The sequence below is a fragment of the Microcaecilia unicolor genome, chromosome 2 (genome assembly GCF_901765095.1).
Source record: "Microcaecilia unicolor chromosome 2, aMicUni1.1, whole genome shotgun sequence".
NCBI classification, from domain to species: domain Eukaryota; kingdom Metazoa; phylum Chordata; class Amphibia; order Gymnophiona; family Siphonopidae; genus Microcaecilia; species Microcaecilia unicolor.
The window spans coordinates 45,599,776-45,618,049 of NC_044032.1; the positions used below are offsets into that span (position 1 = coordinate 45,599,776).

At 41.3% G+C, this 18,274-nt stretch overlaps 1 protein-coding gene across 1 annotated transcript in view; it reads left to right on the forward strand.

Annotated features, from left to right (window-relative positions):
* Nucleotides 1-18,274, forward strand: part of KATNAL2 (katanin catalytic subunit A1 like 2) — a 159,727-nt gene that overhangs the window by 28,466 nt on the left and 112,987 nt on the right. Inside the window, exons 3-4 of the mRNA XM_030192914.1 lie at nucleotides 123-289; nucleotides 4,697-4,742. Coding sequence (XP_030048774.1) covers nucleotides 123-289; nucleotides 4,697-4,742 — 213 coding nt within the window. The remainder of the gene's footprint in view (nucleotides 1-122; nucleotides 290-4,696; nucleotides 4,743-18,274) is intronic.

Sequence of the window (18,274 nt, forward strand, 5' to 3'; positions counted from 1 at the left end):
TTTGAATTGTTAAACTCTCTCTTCACTGTTTCACTCTTAGGGGTTTTCCAGAAGCTTGACCTTAACTTTAATTTTATTGCAGTGTTTCTGTTTTACTTATGTTTGGTCTTTGAAATTTTCAGGTACATTGATGCTGCAAATGCACTTGAACAGGAATCCAAATTAGGTCTACGTCGCTTTGAAGTTTGTGATAACATAGATCTTGAGACAATTTTATTGGAATATGAAAGTTATTATTATATAAAATTCCAGAAATATCCCAAAGTCACTAAAAAGACAGGAGATTCAGGTATGTAATTTTTAAATAGTTGCAATTATAGAATGGAGCAGATAACAGCATGTCTCTGAGTTCCAACGTTCTGCATGATTTTTAACCAGGGCAGCCACTGTTTAAACTGAAACACTGAACCTGGTGCTTAACTTAATAGATATAATCAGCTGTACTGTTGGTTTAAGCTGTACTGTCGGTTTAAAGAGCTCCACTGAATATCTGTATAAGCGGTGACCATTCTGATGAGTATCCATTTACTTGAGGCCTAAATTAAACTGATAATTTGTTATGGGCCGCATTGACCAGTTTTGCAGATTATAAATGGTGGTTGTGATAAAATCTGTTTAGGGGTTAAATAACACAGCTAAATGGATAACTGCAGACTCAGCCTTCACTTCTCCCTAAAGTTGGCCCCGTCATTGCATGGGTAAAATATGGCTATTCTTGTCATCCTATTACCCCATCCCAGACAAGTAGGTTATATCTCCCAACCAGAGGATGGTGGCAGAAGATGGTGACAGTTCGGTGATTTCATCACCAGTATGATATGGCCTTGTACCTTGCTAGTATTTTTCTGCTTCCAGCAGTTGGTGCAGACGGTCTGGTGCAATAGAATGATCTTTCTCGCGGCCTGTAGCCCCAGGTTCAAGTCCATGGTTGAAAAAGCTCCCAGGGATCAATCTGAGGGTCTTTGCCCTGACTGAACAGGATGAATTAATTTTGTGATCCCCCAGCTTTAGCCTATGAGCCTTAACTTGGTGTAACTGTAATCAGTAGATATGTTTGGGGCCTGGGAAGACACCTGCTGCCTGGTAGCAATCTTATGGGACCATTTCCAGTGGTGGGGGTGGGTGTGGCTCGGTCTCCTTCTCTGTCTCACCTCTGATTCCTCCCTCCTCCTCAGCTGAGGGCTGAAGGGAATGTATAAGCTTATAAAAAAACAAACTAAAAAAAATATTTATCATATCTATGAATGAGAAGCTTTCAGGGAGCCATAATACAGACAGGAGGCAGCAGGTACCAGTTACCTGAAAAAAAAAAAAGATGCCTGGGTACATTCCCCTGCTCCATGGATAGGGACAGTTCCAGGGCTTTAGCTCTTATATTATCCTGAATAAAGTGGTGTGGTAGCCGTGTTAGTCCACTTTTAAAGGTAATAAATAGAAATAAAATAAAACACAGAGAAGAAAATAAGATGATACCTTTTTTTGATCGAACTCACTTAATACACTTTTTGATTACTTTTTGAAGGCATCACCTTCTTCAGATCAGAAATGAGTAAATGTTGACAAATATCCGAATCAGGGCCGGTCTTAGCAAGTGCGGGGCCCTATGCAGACCAATTTGGTGGGGCCCCATCCTAGCTCCACCCCCACCCTAGCTCCACCCCATTGATAAGATTATTCCATTTGTAGAAATTTTTTTTTTAATGAAATTTCAACTAAAGACAAATGAAGTTAAACTTGTACAAAAAACCTGATTGAAATAATAAGCACAATGCTATCATGGGCTGTGGGCACCGGTGGCGGGAGGCAGCGGAGCGAATCGACGCGAGCGGGATCATGATTGTTATACAGACCTTCAAAACAAGCCCCATAGCTGGCATCTGAAATCTTTGATGTTTACCAATGTGAAAATCACATTCACCTAGCGTAGCTAGAGTTTGGTGGATTAAAGGCATCTCAATTTTAATAACATTAGTTTTCCGACAGGACTCCAAGTGATGGTTTTATAAGCCCCATACCACAAACAGTCCACAATTTTTCACCACAGTTTAATAAGGAGAAGGACGCCCATCTCCCGATTTGTGTCGAAAGATGGGTACCCTTCTCTTTCGAAAATGAGTCCAATAGTATACTACATTATAATGCCAACACAATACAGAATAAAACATTTTAATAAACAGCATAGGGTGTAAGCAAAGATGGAATATATAGATAGAAAAGATACAGTATTTATTAGTCAAAGTTTAAGAAGAGACAGCATGGTTATAAGCTATGTTTCAATGTCTAGGAGGCGATGAAGTATGTATGAGAGTGAGAGACGTTTTGAATGAAGAGTGTTTATGATTAATAGATGTTAGGAAAGTTATGAAAATTGGCTATTTTTATAAAATTATCAATAAAGTGATTTCATTATTAAAATGAGTATAGTAATTACTTGAAATGGGGAATATGTAATTTGTAACTTAGGTTGAAATAGTGATTCTCAATGAGATCTATGTATAGTCAGAGGAGGTTTCCTGCTGCAACCACAATTATTTTAGACCCTCCTATTTTCTACAACTTTCTGGCAGCTTCTGTCCCTTTCTGGAAAAGGTCATAAGATGCACTTGTCCAGTCACAGTCTGCCTGCCTACAGATGAAGTCAGCCAGATGGTTTTACCCTATTGGTGGCTTAAAGTAGGAACACTGTGAGTCTGATCAAGAATTCCAAATGCTAGATTCCCAGGGGTCCTATACTCAGATCAAACTTACCTCCTGTCTTGCAAATCTTGATCTGCAGAAAAAATCTGAGTTTTTTCTTGTCAGCTGCAATGACTTTGGTGACACTCTGACCTGCACATAGCACACCCCATTCAGTTCCAGTGATACTATTTTGATTTTGGCACCAAAACTAGTAAGAAGATTGCTTGATTGGTGGGATGGGGGTGGGTCAGTGGGGGTAGGGAGAGGGTTGCACTTGCACCAGCACTTCGGCACTTACTTGACTCTCCAGCGAATCGACGATGGCTCACCGAGGCTCCGAGTCACACTCCAGCTCCTTTCCCCTTCCTGCTCAATGACTCCCGCCCGCCCTCGCGGAAACAGGAAATACCATCAGAAGGAGGTGGGACATTGAGCGGGAAGGCGGAAGGGAAAAGCTGGGGTGAGGCATGAGCCGTTCGTTGTGCCTGCTGCTGCTGTGCTACAACTGGCTGGCTGGCTGTGTCGGGGCTGGGCCGTCGAGTTCTGCACTTCTGTCGTGCTGCTGGGAGGGACTGGTCTGGGAGGCAGGAGCTGACGGCGGCCTGAGCGGGGGGTGGGCGGGCTGTGTGGGCACCGGTGGCGGCGTGACTCAGGCAGCGGAGCGAATCGGCGCGAGCGGGAGGATCACGACGATTGATGATGCCGCATGCATGCAGTCCGAGGCTAGTGAGCGGGGGTCGGAGGGAGAGGCAGAGTTGAGGTGCGCCGTGCGGGGCCCTGTGCGGCCGCCTCAGTCGCCTCTGCCTAAGACTGGCCCTGATCAGAATATATATGTAAAACATAAAAGCATTCCAATGACAGTCTGACAGGAAGAGGGTAGGGGTGAGTTAGATGAGAAACAGGGAGAGATGTTTTTCACAAATTTTTGTTTCAGATTAGGTGGTTGGCAGAAGGCCAGCATTGGTGGAGGCTCTGTAATGATTATGGACACACAAAAATACATTGAAGGAGGGGACACAGCTCTCAGACAACACATACTATAGGAAACTGACTGACTGAACCCAAGCAGGATTATACAAAACTGTTGAGAAACCTTATCAAAACACTTCTAAAGCAAGTACAGCCACATTTTAAAGAGAGTCATATCAAACCATCCTTCTTTGGGCACGTTCTACATGCTGCTACTCACAGAGGAAATATCTGGACTTTGAGGGCATTCTTAAACCCTAAGGGAGTCTTTTACCGCTGCGGGGTAGCATTTTTAGCGTGCTCTAATGATTAGTGTGCACTAAATGCAGGAGATGCGCTTAGGAATATATGGGCATATCTAGCATTTAGCAAGTGCTAAAAATACTAGCGTGCCTTTGAAAAGGCTCACTTAGTGCACAAGACAAACAGCTTCATCCATGATACGACAGACTTTCTGAACAAATGAAAGAAACATCAAGCATCTATTACTGGGTGCTTTTGTGGTCACAATAGGTTATAGAATCATGGTACAACAGCATTCTCCATAGCTGCATTTGATTAAATTCCTAAAAACATCTAACCTGGATCACCAATACTTACTGAAAGCTATTAGAAAGTTATTCAAATTTCACCTTAAACAAGTTAGATTTTGGTTGTTTAATAACTGAAAAGAGAAGTGAGACCCCTTCTTTATATCTGGGATACAACAGCACTGGACACCAGTTGTGGGCCATACTGAAGTGCTTTTCCCATGCTTGTTTTCGAGCTTTAATTGAGCCTCTGCTGTCAATAAATTATGAAATCCTGTGCCTTTATGACTTTGAAGGTATTTTTATGAATAGAAACTGTATGAACTTGCTGGAAAAGTCTCTTAAAGATTTCTTAAACTAAAAAAATGGAAAGACTCCCCCTAATCAAATCGATGTATCTAAAAAGGTGAACAAATGAATTGAGCAAAACACTTTTATGAACTAGGTCTACTTTCTATTCTGTTTACTGTTGAAAACATTTCCTAAATAATTTTTTTTCTGCTTTTAATTTTCTCCAGATGTGAAACTGCAGTCAAAGCCAAAAAGCGGAGGAAAGTCAAGGAGGTAAAATATATTGGCTAATACTTTTCTTTATTTTAGGTGACAAAAGCAATAGTGCTTGTAGTGGAGGTGGTGGTTTTGTTTTTTTTTTGTGCTCCATCTGTATGCTTGTTATTTTTTTGTGCACATGTAGACAGCAGACTAAGAGACATTCCAGACATGGCAAGAACAGTGCAGGAACCAGCAGAGGTTCACACACCCTGTTAGCTTAAGGTATGGCTGAGATTATGGGGTCTCAATTGAAAGAGCTGTTGGGGTTTCCAGCTCTCCTCATGTTCTGGCAGAAGATCAGGCAGGGAATTCGGCAGCACAAGTGAAAGAACAAATAGCCAGAGGATGTACCCATTCCTTTTGCCAGCTGAAGGTGCAGCTGGGAGAAATGAGAGGCAAGGATCTGTGATGCTATCAACAACAGCAGCAGAAGGTTCAGCCAAAAAGACTGTAGCAGCACAAGGAAAAGAGATGGCACAAGTTTGGACTACATAGGCTGCAGGGGTAGAACGAAGTGATAGCTCTAGTTCAGAAAGAGCTTTCATCCAATTAAAAACACCAGGTTGGTATTCGGAGGAGCAATTAGAACACAAGTGTCTGGTCATAGCTATCCTTTGAGACTCATGAATAAAGGGGAGGAATATGTAGAAGCTGATAAGGAGGAATTGCTGAACAAATATTTCTGTTCAGTGTTTACAGATCAGAAGGGCAGGGAGTCGAACTGCAGAAGACAAACACAAATAGAAATGGAAGAGTGGTACACTCTGAACGATTTTCATTGTTCATGAGGAGCTAGTTAATGTTAAAGAAGGAGAAAGCGATGGGGCTGGATGGCATACATCTGAGGGTACTAAAGGAACTTAGGGAATTTCTGGCAGCTCTGCTGTCTGACCTTTTCAATGCTTCTGTAGAGTCGGGAATGGTCTTGGAGGACTGGAGAAGGCCAGATGTGGTCCCTCTCCATAAAAGTGGAAGTAAGGAACAGGTTGGGAACTGTAGGCCAGTTAGTCTGACCTCTGTGTTAAGGAAATTAATGGAAATGCATCTAAAACAGAGGATAGTGATATTTCTCGAATCCAATGGCCTGCAGAACCCAAGGCAGCATGTTTCAGTAGTAGCAGCTCTTGTCAGACAAATCTGATTACGTTCATTAACTGGGTGAGCAGAAAGTTGGATCAAGGGAGAGCACTTTATGGGTTTATTTTGACTTGCTATATGCCCTTCCTGTAAGCATCTCAGGGTGGTTTACAATTAATAAATAAAACCAATATAGCTAAAACACGGAAAGGAATGCAAATATGATAAGAAAAATATTCACACTGTCATGGTTGTGGCCATACCCCTGCGTCCAGACTCACCTTTTTTCCAGTGATCTGGCTCTGTCGCTTCTCTGGACTGCCTTGTCTCTGCATTGATGCATCAGCTACCTGTTTTCCTGTATCCAAGCCTCACTCTGGTTTCCCTGTTATCCAAGCCTCACAACAAATTTATTCAAGCCTTATTCCAAGTTGTGACATCAGCAGCAAAGTCCTATATAATTCACCTTGAAACTTTCATGCTTTGCCTTTGCAAGAGGTCTCTTAACCTTGTCTTTGTGTTCCCTGTTTGGATCCAATTCCTGCTTGGCTTTATTCCAGCATGCCTTGATTCCTGCCTAGTTTTGTTCCTGTGAGTCTTGTCCTTGAATGCTTGTTTCTGAAACCATGTTTTCTGCTGTTGCCAAACCCTGTTTCTGCTTTCTGCTAAAGCCGAGGCTCAGTTCCTGGCTCCTGCTACAGTCGAGCTCTGTTCCTGATTCCTGTTCCTGTCATAAGTACATAAGTATTGCCATATTGGGAAAGACCAAAGGTCCATCAAGCCCAGCATCCTGTTTCCAACAGTGGCCAATCCAGGTCACAGATACCTGGCAAGATCCTTTAGGAAGCCGTCCAAACCTTTTTTAAACTCTGCTAAGCTAACCACCTTTACCACATTCTGTGGCAATGAATTCCAGAGTTTAATTACACGTTGAGTGAAGAAATATTTTCTCCGATTCATTTTAAATTTACTACATTGTAGCTTCATCACATGCCCCCTAGTATTTTTGGAAAGCGTAAACAGACGCTTCACTTCTACCCATTCAATTCCACTCATTATTTTATAGACCTCTATCATATCTCCTCTCAGCCGCCTTTTCTCCAAGCTGAAGAGCCCTAGTCGCTTTAGCCTTTCCTCATAGGGAAGTCGTCCCATCCCCTTTATCATTTTTGTCGCCCTTCTCTGCACCTTTTCTAATTCCACTATATCTTTTTTGAGATGCGGCAACCAGAATTGAACACAATATTCGAGGTGCGGTCGCACCATGGAGCGATACAAAGGCATCATAATGTCCTCTTTTTTTTGTTTTCCATTCCTTTCCTAATAATACCTAACATTCTATTTTGCTTTCTTAGCCGCAGCAGCGCACTGATCAGAAGGTTTCAACGTATCATCGACGACGACGACACATAGATCCCTTTCTTGGTCTGTGACTCCTAACTTGGAACCTTGCATGACGTAGCTATAATTCAGGTTCCTCTTTCCCACATGTATCACTTTGCACTTGCTCCATTAAACGTCATCTGCCATTTAGACGCCCAGTCTCCCAGTCTCGTAAGATCCTCCTGCGATTTAACGACTTTGAGTAACTTTGTGTCATCAGTAAATTTAATTACCTCACTAGTTACTCCCATCTCTAGGTCATTTATAAATATGTTAAAAAGCAGCGGTCCCAGCACAGACCCCTGGGGAACCCCATTAACTACCCTTCTCCATTGAGAATGCTGACCATTTAACCCTACTCTCTGTTTTCTATCTTTTAACCAGTTTTTAGTCCACAATAGAACACTACCTCCTATCCCATGACTCTCCAATTTCCTTTGGAGTCTTTCATGAGATACTTTGTCAAACGCCTTCTGAAAATCCAGATGCACAATATTAACTGGCTCACCTTTATTCACGTGTTTGTTCACCCCTTCAAAGAAATAAATAGATTGGTGAGGCAAGATTTCCCTTCACTAAATTCATGTTGACTTTATTAATCCATGCTTTTGAATATGCTCTGTAATTTTGTTCTTTATAATAGTCTCTACCATTTTGCCCGGTACCGACGTCAGACTCAGCAGTCTATAATTTCCCAGATATCCTCAGGAACCTTTTAAAAAAATTGGCGTTACGTTGGCCACTCTCCAATCTTCCTCTACCACACTCGATTTTAAGGATAAATTACATATTACTAACAATAGCACCGCAAGTTCATTTTTCAGTTCTGTCAGTACTCTGGGATGAATATCATCCGGTCCAGGAGATTTGCTACTCTTCAGTTTGTAGAACTGCCCCATTACATCCTCCAGGTTTACGCAGAATTCATTAAGTTGCTCTGACTCGTCAGCTTCAAATACCATTTCTGGCACCGGTATCCCACCCAAATCGGTGAAGACTGAAGCAAAGAATTCATTTAATCTCTCCGCTACGGCTTTGTCTTCCCTGATCGCCCCTTTTACTACTTGGTCATCTAACGGTCCATCCGATTCTTTTGCCGGCTTCCTGCTTTTAATATACCTAAAAAAATTTTACTATGTGTTTTTGCCTCCAATCTTTTAAGTCCCTCTTAGCCTTCCTTATCAACGCTTTGCATTTGACTCGACATTCCTTATGCTGTCTTATTACTTTCAGTCGGTTCCTTCTTCCATTTTCTGAAGGATTTTCTTTTAGCTCTAATAGCTTCCTTCACCTCACTTTTTAACCATGCCAGCTGTCGTTTGGTCTTCCTTCCTTCCTTTTTTAATACGCGGAATATATTTGGCCTGGGCTTCCAGGATGGTGTTTTTGAACAGCATCCATGCCTGGTGGTGTTTTTTTTCCCCCCCCCCACCATTCTTCGTATTTTATCATAGTCTCCTTTTTTGAAGTTAAACGCTAACGTATTTGATTTCCTATGTATACTTCAAAGCTAATATCAAATCCAATCATATTATGATCACTGTTATCAAGTAGCCCCAGCTCCATTACCTCCCGCACCAGATCATGCACTCCTCTAAGGACTAGGTCTAGAATTTTTCCTTCTCTCATCGGCTCCTGTACCAGCTGCTCCATAAAGCAGTCCTTGATTTCATCAAGGAATTTTACCTCCCTAGCGTGCCCCAATGTTACATTTACCCAGTCAATATTGGGGTAATTGAAATCACCCATTATTATTGTGTTGCCCAGTTTGTTTGCGTCCCTAATTTCCTTTAACATTTCTGCATCTGTCTGTTCATCCTGGCCAGGCGGACGGTAGTACACTCCTATCAGTATCCTTTTCCCCTTTACACATGGAATTTCAATCCACAGTGATTCCAAGAAGTGTTATGCTTCCTGCAGAATTTTCAATCTATTTGATTCAAGGCTCTCCTTAATATACAATGCTACCCCTCCACCAATTCGATCTACCCTATGAATATAATGGGTCCTGCCAGTGCAGCTTGGGCAACGGAAGCCATGGGCTTTTTACTATCCTGAAAAGAATTGCATGTTCCCTCTAAATACTTAATTACCCCAACCTTGTATCTACTCATGACAGATTTACACAGTCTGGGCAGTATCAAACTCTGTAATTAGAAAGGAACCCAGAATTCAAAAGATATAGTAAGATAGTTTATTGGCATAAGCATCTCACCCAAAGGCAGTACAGGCAATCAGGTATTCACATGGTAGAACAGCACTTCACGACAGATGACATGTACCTTCACAGGTTACTGGCTTCTCCGAGGCACTGCTTAGTTAGCAGACCTTTTATACTTTTTTTTTCTACCATAGATCTCTATGAACATTTTACTTTCCCACCTGCACTTCGTCATAATTGGCACATGCATCCAATTATGACCAAGTTCCAACTTCAGAGAGTTTGCTTATCTCTCATCCAATTAGGACCAAAGTTTCAACCTTAGCAAGTTTTCTTATCTCCAAGCTTCGCTCATTCTTAAATTTAACTTTTCTGCACCTGGCCCAATTATTTTTTATAGTTTCTCAGCATGCCTATATCCAGCTTTACACAACCATCTTATTTCTTAGGCTCCTGGCATTCGCATATAGACATTTCAAACTACGTTTGTTGTTCCTATTTACATCATGCTCAGTACTTGACAGTATTAATTTGCAATCTTTTGTCTGATTTTTATTTTTATTTAAGGACACCTGATCTACTACGGTCTCTTTTACAACCTCACTATCGGGATACCCTATCTTCCCTGTTTTGGTGATATCTTTGAAAGATACCTTATCCCGAACCATGAGCTTTTGTGCGACTGTCGGCCTTCCCCCTTGTCAAGTCAAGTCTGTTCCTGTCAAGCTATGTCCTTCTGGTTTCTGTTCCTGCCAAGTCAAGTCTGGCTATTGCCCTTTCCGTAGTCTTGCTTCTGTTTGTTCCTGTTGCCTAGCTTTTCTCCTGTTTTGTTTTCCGAGTCTTGTGCATTGGCTTGTATTGCTCTTTCTTGTGTCTGGATGTAGTTCGTACCCTTCCTTGCCTTGTCATGTCTGAACCTAGTTCTAGCCTTGTTCCAGTTCTAGCCCCTTTGCCTTGCCTGGATCTGGTCTTTGTCTTGTCTTTTGGATCTTGTTACCTTTGTCTTGCCTAGTCCTGTCTTGTTCTGATTTCTGCCTTGTGCCAGCCCAGGTAACTTGTCTGCCTCAGCTCCAGCTGCAGTCCAGGGGCTCGCCATTCCTGAATCCATGACAGACCGTGATACACACCTGCACAAAAAAGAGGAAAAAATGATGTGGTATACTTAGTTTATTTGTAAGTCATCTTTGTGGAACCATGTCAAAACCTTTGCTAAAATGTGAGTGCCCTCAGTATGGGCCCTGAAGTGACTTCCTGGGATATGAACTGGTTGTGGAAATTGAGAGAGGGTAGTGGTAAATGAAGCTCACTCTGAGGAAAGGGATGGGTGGGTCGCAAGGTTCAGTTCTTGCTATCGGAAATTAGGGAGGCTAACAAACTGGGCAACGCAATAACAATGGGTGTTTTCAATTATCCTGATAGTGACTGGGTAAATGTAATAGGGCATGCTAGGGAGGTAAAATTCCATGACAAAATCAAGGACTGCTTTATGGAGCAGATGGTACAGGAGCCGACAAGAGAAGGAAAATTTCTAGACCTAGCCTTAGTGGACCTCATGATCTGGTGTGGGAGGTAATGGTGCTGGGGCCGCTTGATAACAGTGATCAGATTTGATATCACCTCTGGAGTAAGTACACACAGGAAATCTAATACATTGGTGTTTAACTTTCAAAAAGGAGACTATGATAAAATGAGAAGAATGGTGAAAAAAAACTTAGAGGAACAGCTGTGAGGGTCAAACATTTACATCAGGCATGTTCAAAAATACCATCCTGGAAGCCCAGGCCAAATATATTTCGTGTATTAAAAAAGGAAGGCAGACCAAAGGACAATCAGCATGGTTAAAAAGTGAGGTGAAGGAAGCTATTAGAGTTCAAAGAAAATCCTTCAGAAAATGGAAGCAGGATCAGACTGAAAATAATAAGAAACATCATAAGGAATGGCAAGTCAAATGCAAAGTGCTGATAAGGAAGGCAAAGAAGGACTGGGGGGGGGAAAAAAGATTGTGTTGTAGGCAAAAACAGATAGTAAAAATTTTTTTTATGTATATTAAAAGTAAGAAGCCAGAAAAACAATTGGTTGGACTGCTAGATGACTGGGGGTTAAAAGTGGCAGTCAAGGAAGACAAAGCCTTACAAGACTGAGAGACTGGGCACCCAAATGGCAGATGACGTTTAATGTGAGCAAGTGCAAAGAAGAACCTGAACTATAGAACGTGATGCAAGGTTCCGCGTTAAGAGTCATCGACCAGGAAAAGGGTCTAGGAGTCATCACTGACGATACTTTGAAAACCTGTGCTCAGTGTGCTGCGGAGGCTAAGAAAGCAAATAAAACGTAGGTATTATTAGGAAAGGAATTGAAAATAAAAATGATTGTTATAATGCCTTTGTATTGCGTCATGGTTCTACTGCACCTCGAATACTGTGTGCAATTCTGGTCACCGCATCTCAAAAGATATAGTGGAATTAGAAAACATACATAGAAGGGCAACAAAAATGATAAAGGGGATGGGACGTCTTCCCTGTGAGGAAAGGCTGAAACAGCTAGAGCTCTTCAGCTTGGAGAAAAGACGGCTGAGGGGCGATATGATAGAGGTATATAAAATGAGTGGAGTGGAACGAGTAGATGTGAATTGCTTGTTTACTCTTTCCAAAAATACTAGGACTAGGAGGCATGTAATGAAGCTACAAGGTAGTACATTTAAAACGAATCGAAGAAAATGTTTCTTCACTCAACATGTAATTAAACTCTGGCATTAGTTGTCAGAGAATATGGTAAAAGTAGTTAGGTTAGCGGGGTTGTAAAAAGTTTGGACAGCTTTCTAAAAGAAAAGTTCACATGCCATTATGAAAATGGACTTGGGAAAAATCCATTAAGCAATTTCTAGGCTAAGCAGCATAAAATGTATTGTACTGTTTAGGGCTCTTGCCAGGTACTTGTGACCTGGATTGGCCACTGTTGGAAATAGGATACTGGGCTTGATGGACCTTCGGTCTGTCCCAGTATGGCAACACTACTCTGTCCTCCAGTGTTTCAAATCCTTTCTCAACCACTGTTATCCAAGTCTGTGAATGAGGCTGTCTCTTCCTATAATACTACTCTTTCCTCAGCTCTGGGTACTTTTGCTCCTTCCATTCCCCGTTCTGTAAGGCATAGCAAACCCCAGCCTTGGCTGACCTTTAGAATCCACTATCTGTGTTTCTGTGTCCGCTCTGCTGAATGCCTTTGGCTGAAATCCCCTGCCCATGCTGACTTCATACATTTCAAATTCTTTCTGACTTCCTTCCAGTCTGCTCTTTCACTTGCCAAACAGGACTACTACATCCATTTGACAATTTCTTTTTACTCAAACTCTTGACGTCTCTTTGCCACTCTGAACTCTCTCCTCAAAGTGCCTTCACCTCCAACTCCCCCTTCACTTTCTCCCCAGACTCTGGCTGAGTATTTTCATGATAAGGTTCACAAGATTAAAATTGAATTCTCAACTAAATCACCTTCATTCTCTCAACCCTTGTTTAACCCCTGCCTCCTTATCTTTCTTTTCTGAAATCACTGAAGAGGAAATTGCACATTTTCTTTCCTCTGATCCTGTTCCCACCAATCTCTTAGCACTATTTATTCTACTATCATTCCTTTTATCTGTGTTATTCTCAATCTTTCTCTTTCCACGGCAATTGTTACTGATGCCTTCAAACATGCTGTCACACCACTCAAAAAAACCTTCATTGGATCCTACCTGTCGTTCCAACTATTGCCCCATTTCCTACTACTACTACTATTTAGCATTTCTATAGCGCTACAAGGCGTACGCAGCGCTGCACAAACATAGAAGAAAGACAGTCCCTGCTCAAAGAGCTTACAATCTAATAGACAAAAAATAAAGTAAGCACTGCCGTTGTCTTAACTTTCTTTCATCTCAAGCTATTCTTGATCCATTTCAATCTGGCTTTCGCCCTCTTCATTCAACTGAAACAGTGCTTGCTAAAGTCTTCAATGGCCTGTTCCTGGCCAGATCCAAAGGTCTCTATTCTATTCTCATCCTTCTCGATCTATCTGCTGCTTTTGACACTGTTGATCTACTTGGGTTTCAGCAAAGCCTTTGATACAGTCCCCCACAGAAAACTCATGAATAAGCTGAAAGTGTTGAATTTAGGACCGAAAGTGGTGAACTGGATAGGAAACTGGTTGACCGACAGGTGGCAGAAGTTGGTAGTAAATGGAATTCGCTCGGAGGAAAAGAAGGTGAGCAGTGGAGTTCCTCAGGGGTAGGTGCTGGGGCCTATTCTGTTTAATATATTTGTGAGAGATATTGCTGAAGGGTTGGAAGGAAAGGTTTGCCTTTTTTGGCGGATGACACGAAAATAGCCAATAGAGTGGATACCCTGGATGGAGTGGAAACAATGAGACGGGATCTCCAAACAGAAGAATGGTCGAGGGTCTGGCAGTTAAGATTTAATGTGATAGTCTCTGGGGTATATATTCTCATCCAGTTTTACTTATATCTGTTAATTATAACTTATGAAAACCACCAGCATTCGTTAGTCAACCAACAATCTATACGTGATACAGTTGTGCTAATTTTTTTCTTTTTTTAAAATATGCAATAGTGCTCAGTGAAAAAGGGCTCTTCTACCTCTTTTACCTCCAAAGCAGATGCTAATGAAATAGGATACTAAAATCAGCAAATTTGATTAATGATTTATAGAGAGGGAGGTTGGAGTGCTATGATGTCACACTGGGCAGTTTAACACAGTTTATACTGTGTATAAGTCCTGCAGGACAGCCCTTTTTCACTGAGCACTATTGCATAGTAGTGCTGTAGAAATGATTTGTAGTAGTAGTAAAAAAAAGAAAAAAATTAGCACAACTCCTTATCACTTATAGATTGTTGGTTGACTTAACGAATGCTGGTGGTTTTCATAAGTTATAGTTAAGATTTAATGCCAAGAAGTGTAGAGTGATGCACTTGGGGTGCAGAAACCCAATAGAGAGATCGGATAGGAGGGGAGAGATTAGTAAACTCGAGTCGGGAGAGAGACCTTGGGGTGTTGGTGTCTGAGGATCTAAAGGTGAAGAAACATTGTGACAAGGCGTCGGCCGTGGCCAGAAGAATGTTAGGCTTCATTGAGAGGGGTATAACCAGCAGAAGAAAGGAGGTGGTGAGGCCCCACTTGGAGTATTGTGTTCAGTTTTGGAGGCCCTATCTTGCTAAAGATGTAAAAAGACTGGAAGCGGTGCAAAGAAAAGCTACAAAAATGGTATGGTATTTGCGTTGCAAACTGTACGAGGAGTGAGTTGTTGACCTGAACATGTATACCTTGGAGAAAAGGGGTGACATGATACAAACATTTAAATATTTGAAAGGTATTAATCCACAAACAAACCTTTTCTGGCGATGGAAAGGCGGTAGAACTAGAGGACATGAATTGAGGTTGAAGGGGGGCACACTCAGGAGCAATGTCATGAAGTATTTTTTAATAAATATGAAAGTTTGGAAACTTTAATAAAGTAAGCCAGTCATTCTGTGTAACAGGAGGAAAAACCTCAAGAAGCACCTTCTTGCCTAACTTAAAGCAAATAGAAAGGCTAGGGCTTCTTCATCATAGGAAAAAAACCTCCTGGAACTATTTAATTCAAACCATCAAAAAATCTATAACATCGCTGATGGATAAAACCAATTCCGATGTAAAAAAAGTTACTCAGCTTTAATGCAAAGAGTCTCAAATCTTATCAATGGCTCCTTTGTTATTGATTCAGACCGTGATCAACGTTAGCTTCCGTTTAGCCACTGCTGCTTCAGAACCTCCGGTCTAGAATTCTGTCAAAATACAAAAACAAAATGAGCCATTCAATTTCACAAAGTATAACATCAAACAATCTTTTGTAACAGCTTACATTCCGTTCAGGCTGCCGACGGACACATGAAGGGCAAACTTGAAAAACAAACATGGCGATTTTAAGCTTTCTTCTGATGTCAGACGCTATCTGTCCTCCCTCCAATCAGACGACTTTAGAGGAGGGGACTATGTTGACAGAAACTATAGCGAAAAAGCACAATTAAAAGAAATGAATCCACTCTATCTTGCCGTTTAAACCGTCTGGATGTAAAGAATTCAACCTGAAAATCCATTGCTGCTCTTTTTTCAGGAGGATTCAACGTAGTTCTTCTTCGTTGCATACATTGCTAATCTGTTGTAGCACTACACATTTCTAAGAAGTAAAAGGGTGTGCTAATTCAGTACAATGAACTGCCAGGGGGGAAGTCGTCTTTCTTGTAGTGATTACACTTTTATGTTCAGTAAGTCTGATGGACAACTGACGTGAAGTTTGCCCTACATAAAACAGTTGGTACGGACAAATGATGCAATAAATCACCGCTTTAGACTTACACGTAGTGTTTATATAAAGACTGTATTTAGACCCTGTCCTAGGGTCACATAGTTCTTTGATCTCCAACATCATAGGGCACATCGAACAATTGCCACATTTCTTTTGTCCCTCATAACACATCAGATTACTCTGCCACGCTTTTGTTCTTGCTGAACATAATACTTCTTTCAGGTTTGCTCCTGTACTAAAAGCAAACCTCAAGGATGAACTGGCAAAAATCGGCAATGTCTGTACAATGTTCCAGTGTCTACATATAATCTTTGACACATATTGTGCCTGTGTGGTATATTTCAATACGTAGGTCCACACTGAATTATCCATCGCATTTGCTTGAAACTGTGGTTGCAAAAGAAGCTCCCTATTATTAAATTTAGCTCTTCTAAAAGCAGTTTTTACAACTCTTTTCGGGTAGCCTGTTTCTTCCAAGCGAATATGTAGATTTTTTGCCTGATGGCGAAAATTATGATCCTCTGAACAAATCCTGCGGTACCTTAGGAATTGTGAAAAAGGCAAAGTGTCCTTTAAAGCCCTAGGGTGACAACTAGAATAATGCAGAAATGTGTTCCTGTCCGTAGATTTCTTATAAACTGATGTTTGGAACTCATTCATACTCTTTATAATTTTCACGTCCAGATAAGTTATTTCTTGTCTATCAGAATTCTTAGTGAATTTTATATTAGGATGACATCCATCTAGATATGATTTAAAATAATTGAACTCAACATCTTCTCCCTCCCAGATAAGGAACACGTCGTCTATATAACGTATCCAAAGTTTAATATTATCCTGAAAGGGGCAAGAGTACACAAAAAGGTCTTCAAAGTGTCTCATAAACAGGTTAGCAATCGAGGGGGCCATCTTTGAACCCATGGCTACCCCAGATGTTTGTGAAATATTCTTCCATCATATTCAAAATAGTTATATTCCATGGCTAATGAAGCCAATTGCAAGATCAAACTCAGCAGTTCAGGTCCAATTTGTGGTTGTTGCCCCCAAAACTGTTTAATGACATCAAGTGCTTCTTTTTGAGGTATGACTGTGTACAATGAGACTACATCTAACGTCACAAGTTGCACATTCTCTAGCACTGACTCATTGGACTGAGACCACTCAGCAAGCAAGTTCATAAATTGCATGGAATCTCTAATGTATGATCGACCTTCCACCACTAAAGGTCTTAAAGTGTCAACATATGTAGACAAGGGCTCGAGCACTGACCCTCTACTGGAAACAATGGGGCGGCCCGGAGGGTCATTTAACGTTTTATGTACTTTAGGTAAGGTATAAAACGCTGGGATCTTACTGACTTTCACATTCAAATATTGAAATTCTTTCTGAGTAATAAGGCTTTGGGCAAAGGCTTCGCCTGTAATCTTAAGAATCTTCTCCTTTAACATATCCGCCGGATCTTGTGTTAATACTGCGTAATCGCTCGTATTATTCAGTTGCCTTTCACAGAGAGGGTGGTGGATACATAGAATGCCCTCCCGCAGGAGGTGGTGGAGGTGAAAATGGTAATGGAATTCAAACATGCGTGGGATAAACACAAAGGAATCCTGTTTAGAAGGAATGGATCTAGGGAATCTTAGCGGAGATTGGGTGGCAACGCCAGTAATGCTTTGTGAATGGCAAGGACGAATCAAACTTGGGTATACATATAAAGTATCATATACCATGTAAAATGAGTTTATCTTGTTGGGCAGACTGGATGGACCGTACAGGTCTTTATTTGCCGTCATTTACTATGTTACTATGTACATCTAGTAGCACTATAGAAATAAGTAGCAGTAGTAGTAACACTTATGTACTTATATAATATAGAAAAACGATAGCAGACCATACAGCCTATCAAACTTGCCCATTCACAGCAACTACTACAGCTCTACAATCCCTTCTTCTTCAGAGAACTTTTTGATTGTCCCATGTTTTCTTGAATTTAGATATTGTCCTTATAGGCATATTTTCAAAGCACTTTGGGAGGCTAAGTTCCATAGGTTTCTATGGAACTTTGGGAGGCTGAGTGCTTTGAAAATGAGCTTGTTAGTCTCCATCTCAGGGCTGTTCCACGTATCCACCACTCTTTTCCATAAAGGGAAATGGGACTTGATATACTGCTTTTCTGAGTTTTTTTGCAACTACATTCAAAGTAGTTTACATATATTCAGGTACTTATTTTGTACCAGGGGCAATGGAGGGTTAAGTGACTTGCCCAGAGTTGCAAGGAGCTGCAGTGGGAATCGAGCTCAGTTCCCCAGGATCAAAGTCCACTGCACTAACCACTAGGCTACTCCTATTTCCTTAGAAAAATACACTTTATTCTGCCCTTTTTTCCTCTTCATATGACCCCTTATTCCAGAGCTTCTTTTCAGTTGAAAGAGGCTTGATCCTGTGTATTCAGTGACAAATTCTATGGAAGGTTCTTTGTTTGATTCCCAGATGTGGTCTAAGGGCGCTGGGGATGCTGCGGTGTGCACAGTCCTTTGAAGTGGAGAGCTGTATCCTTCATTAAGGGCTGGATAGGGCCCACATAGTACAG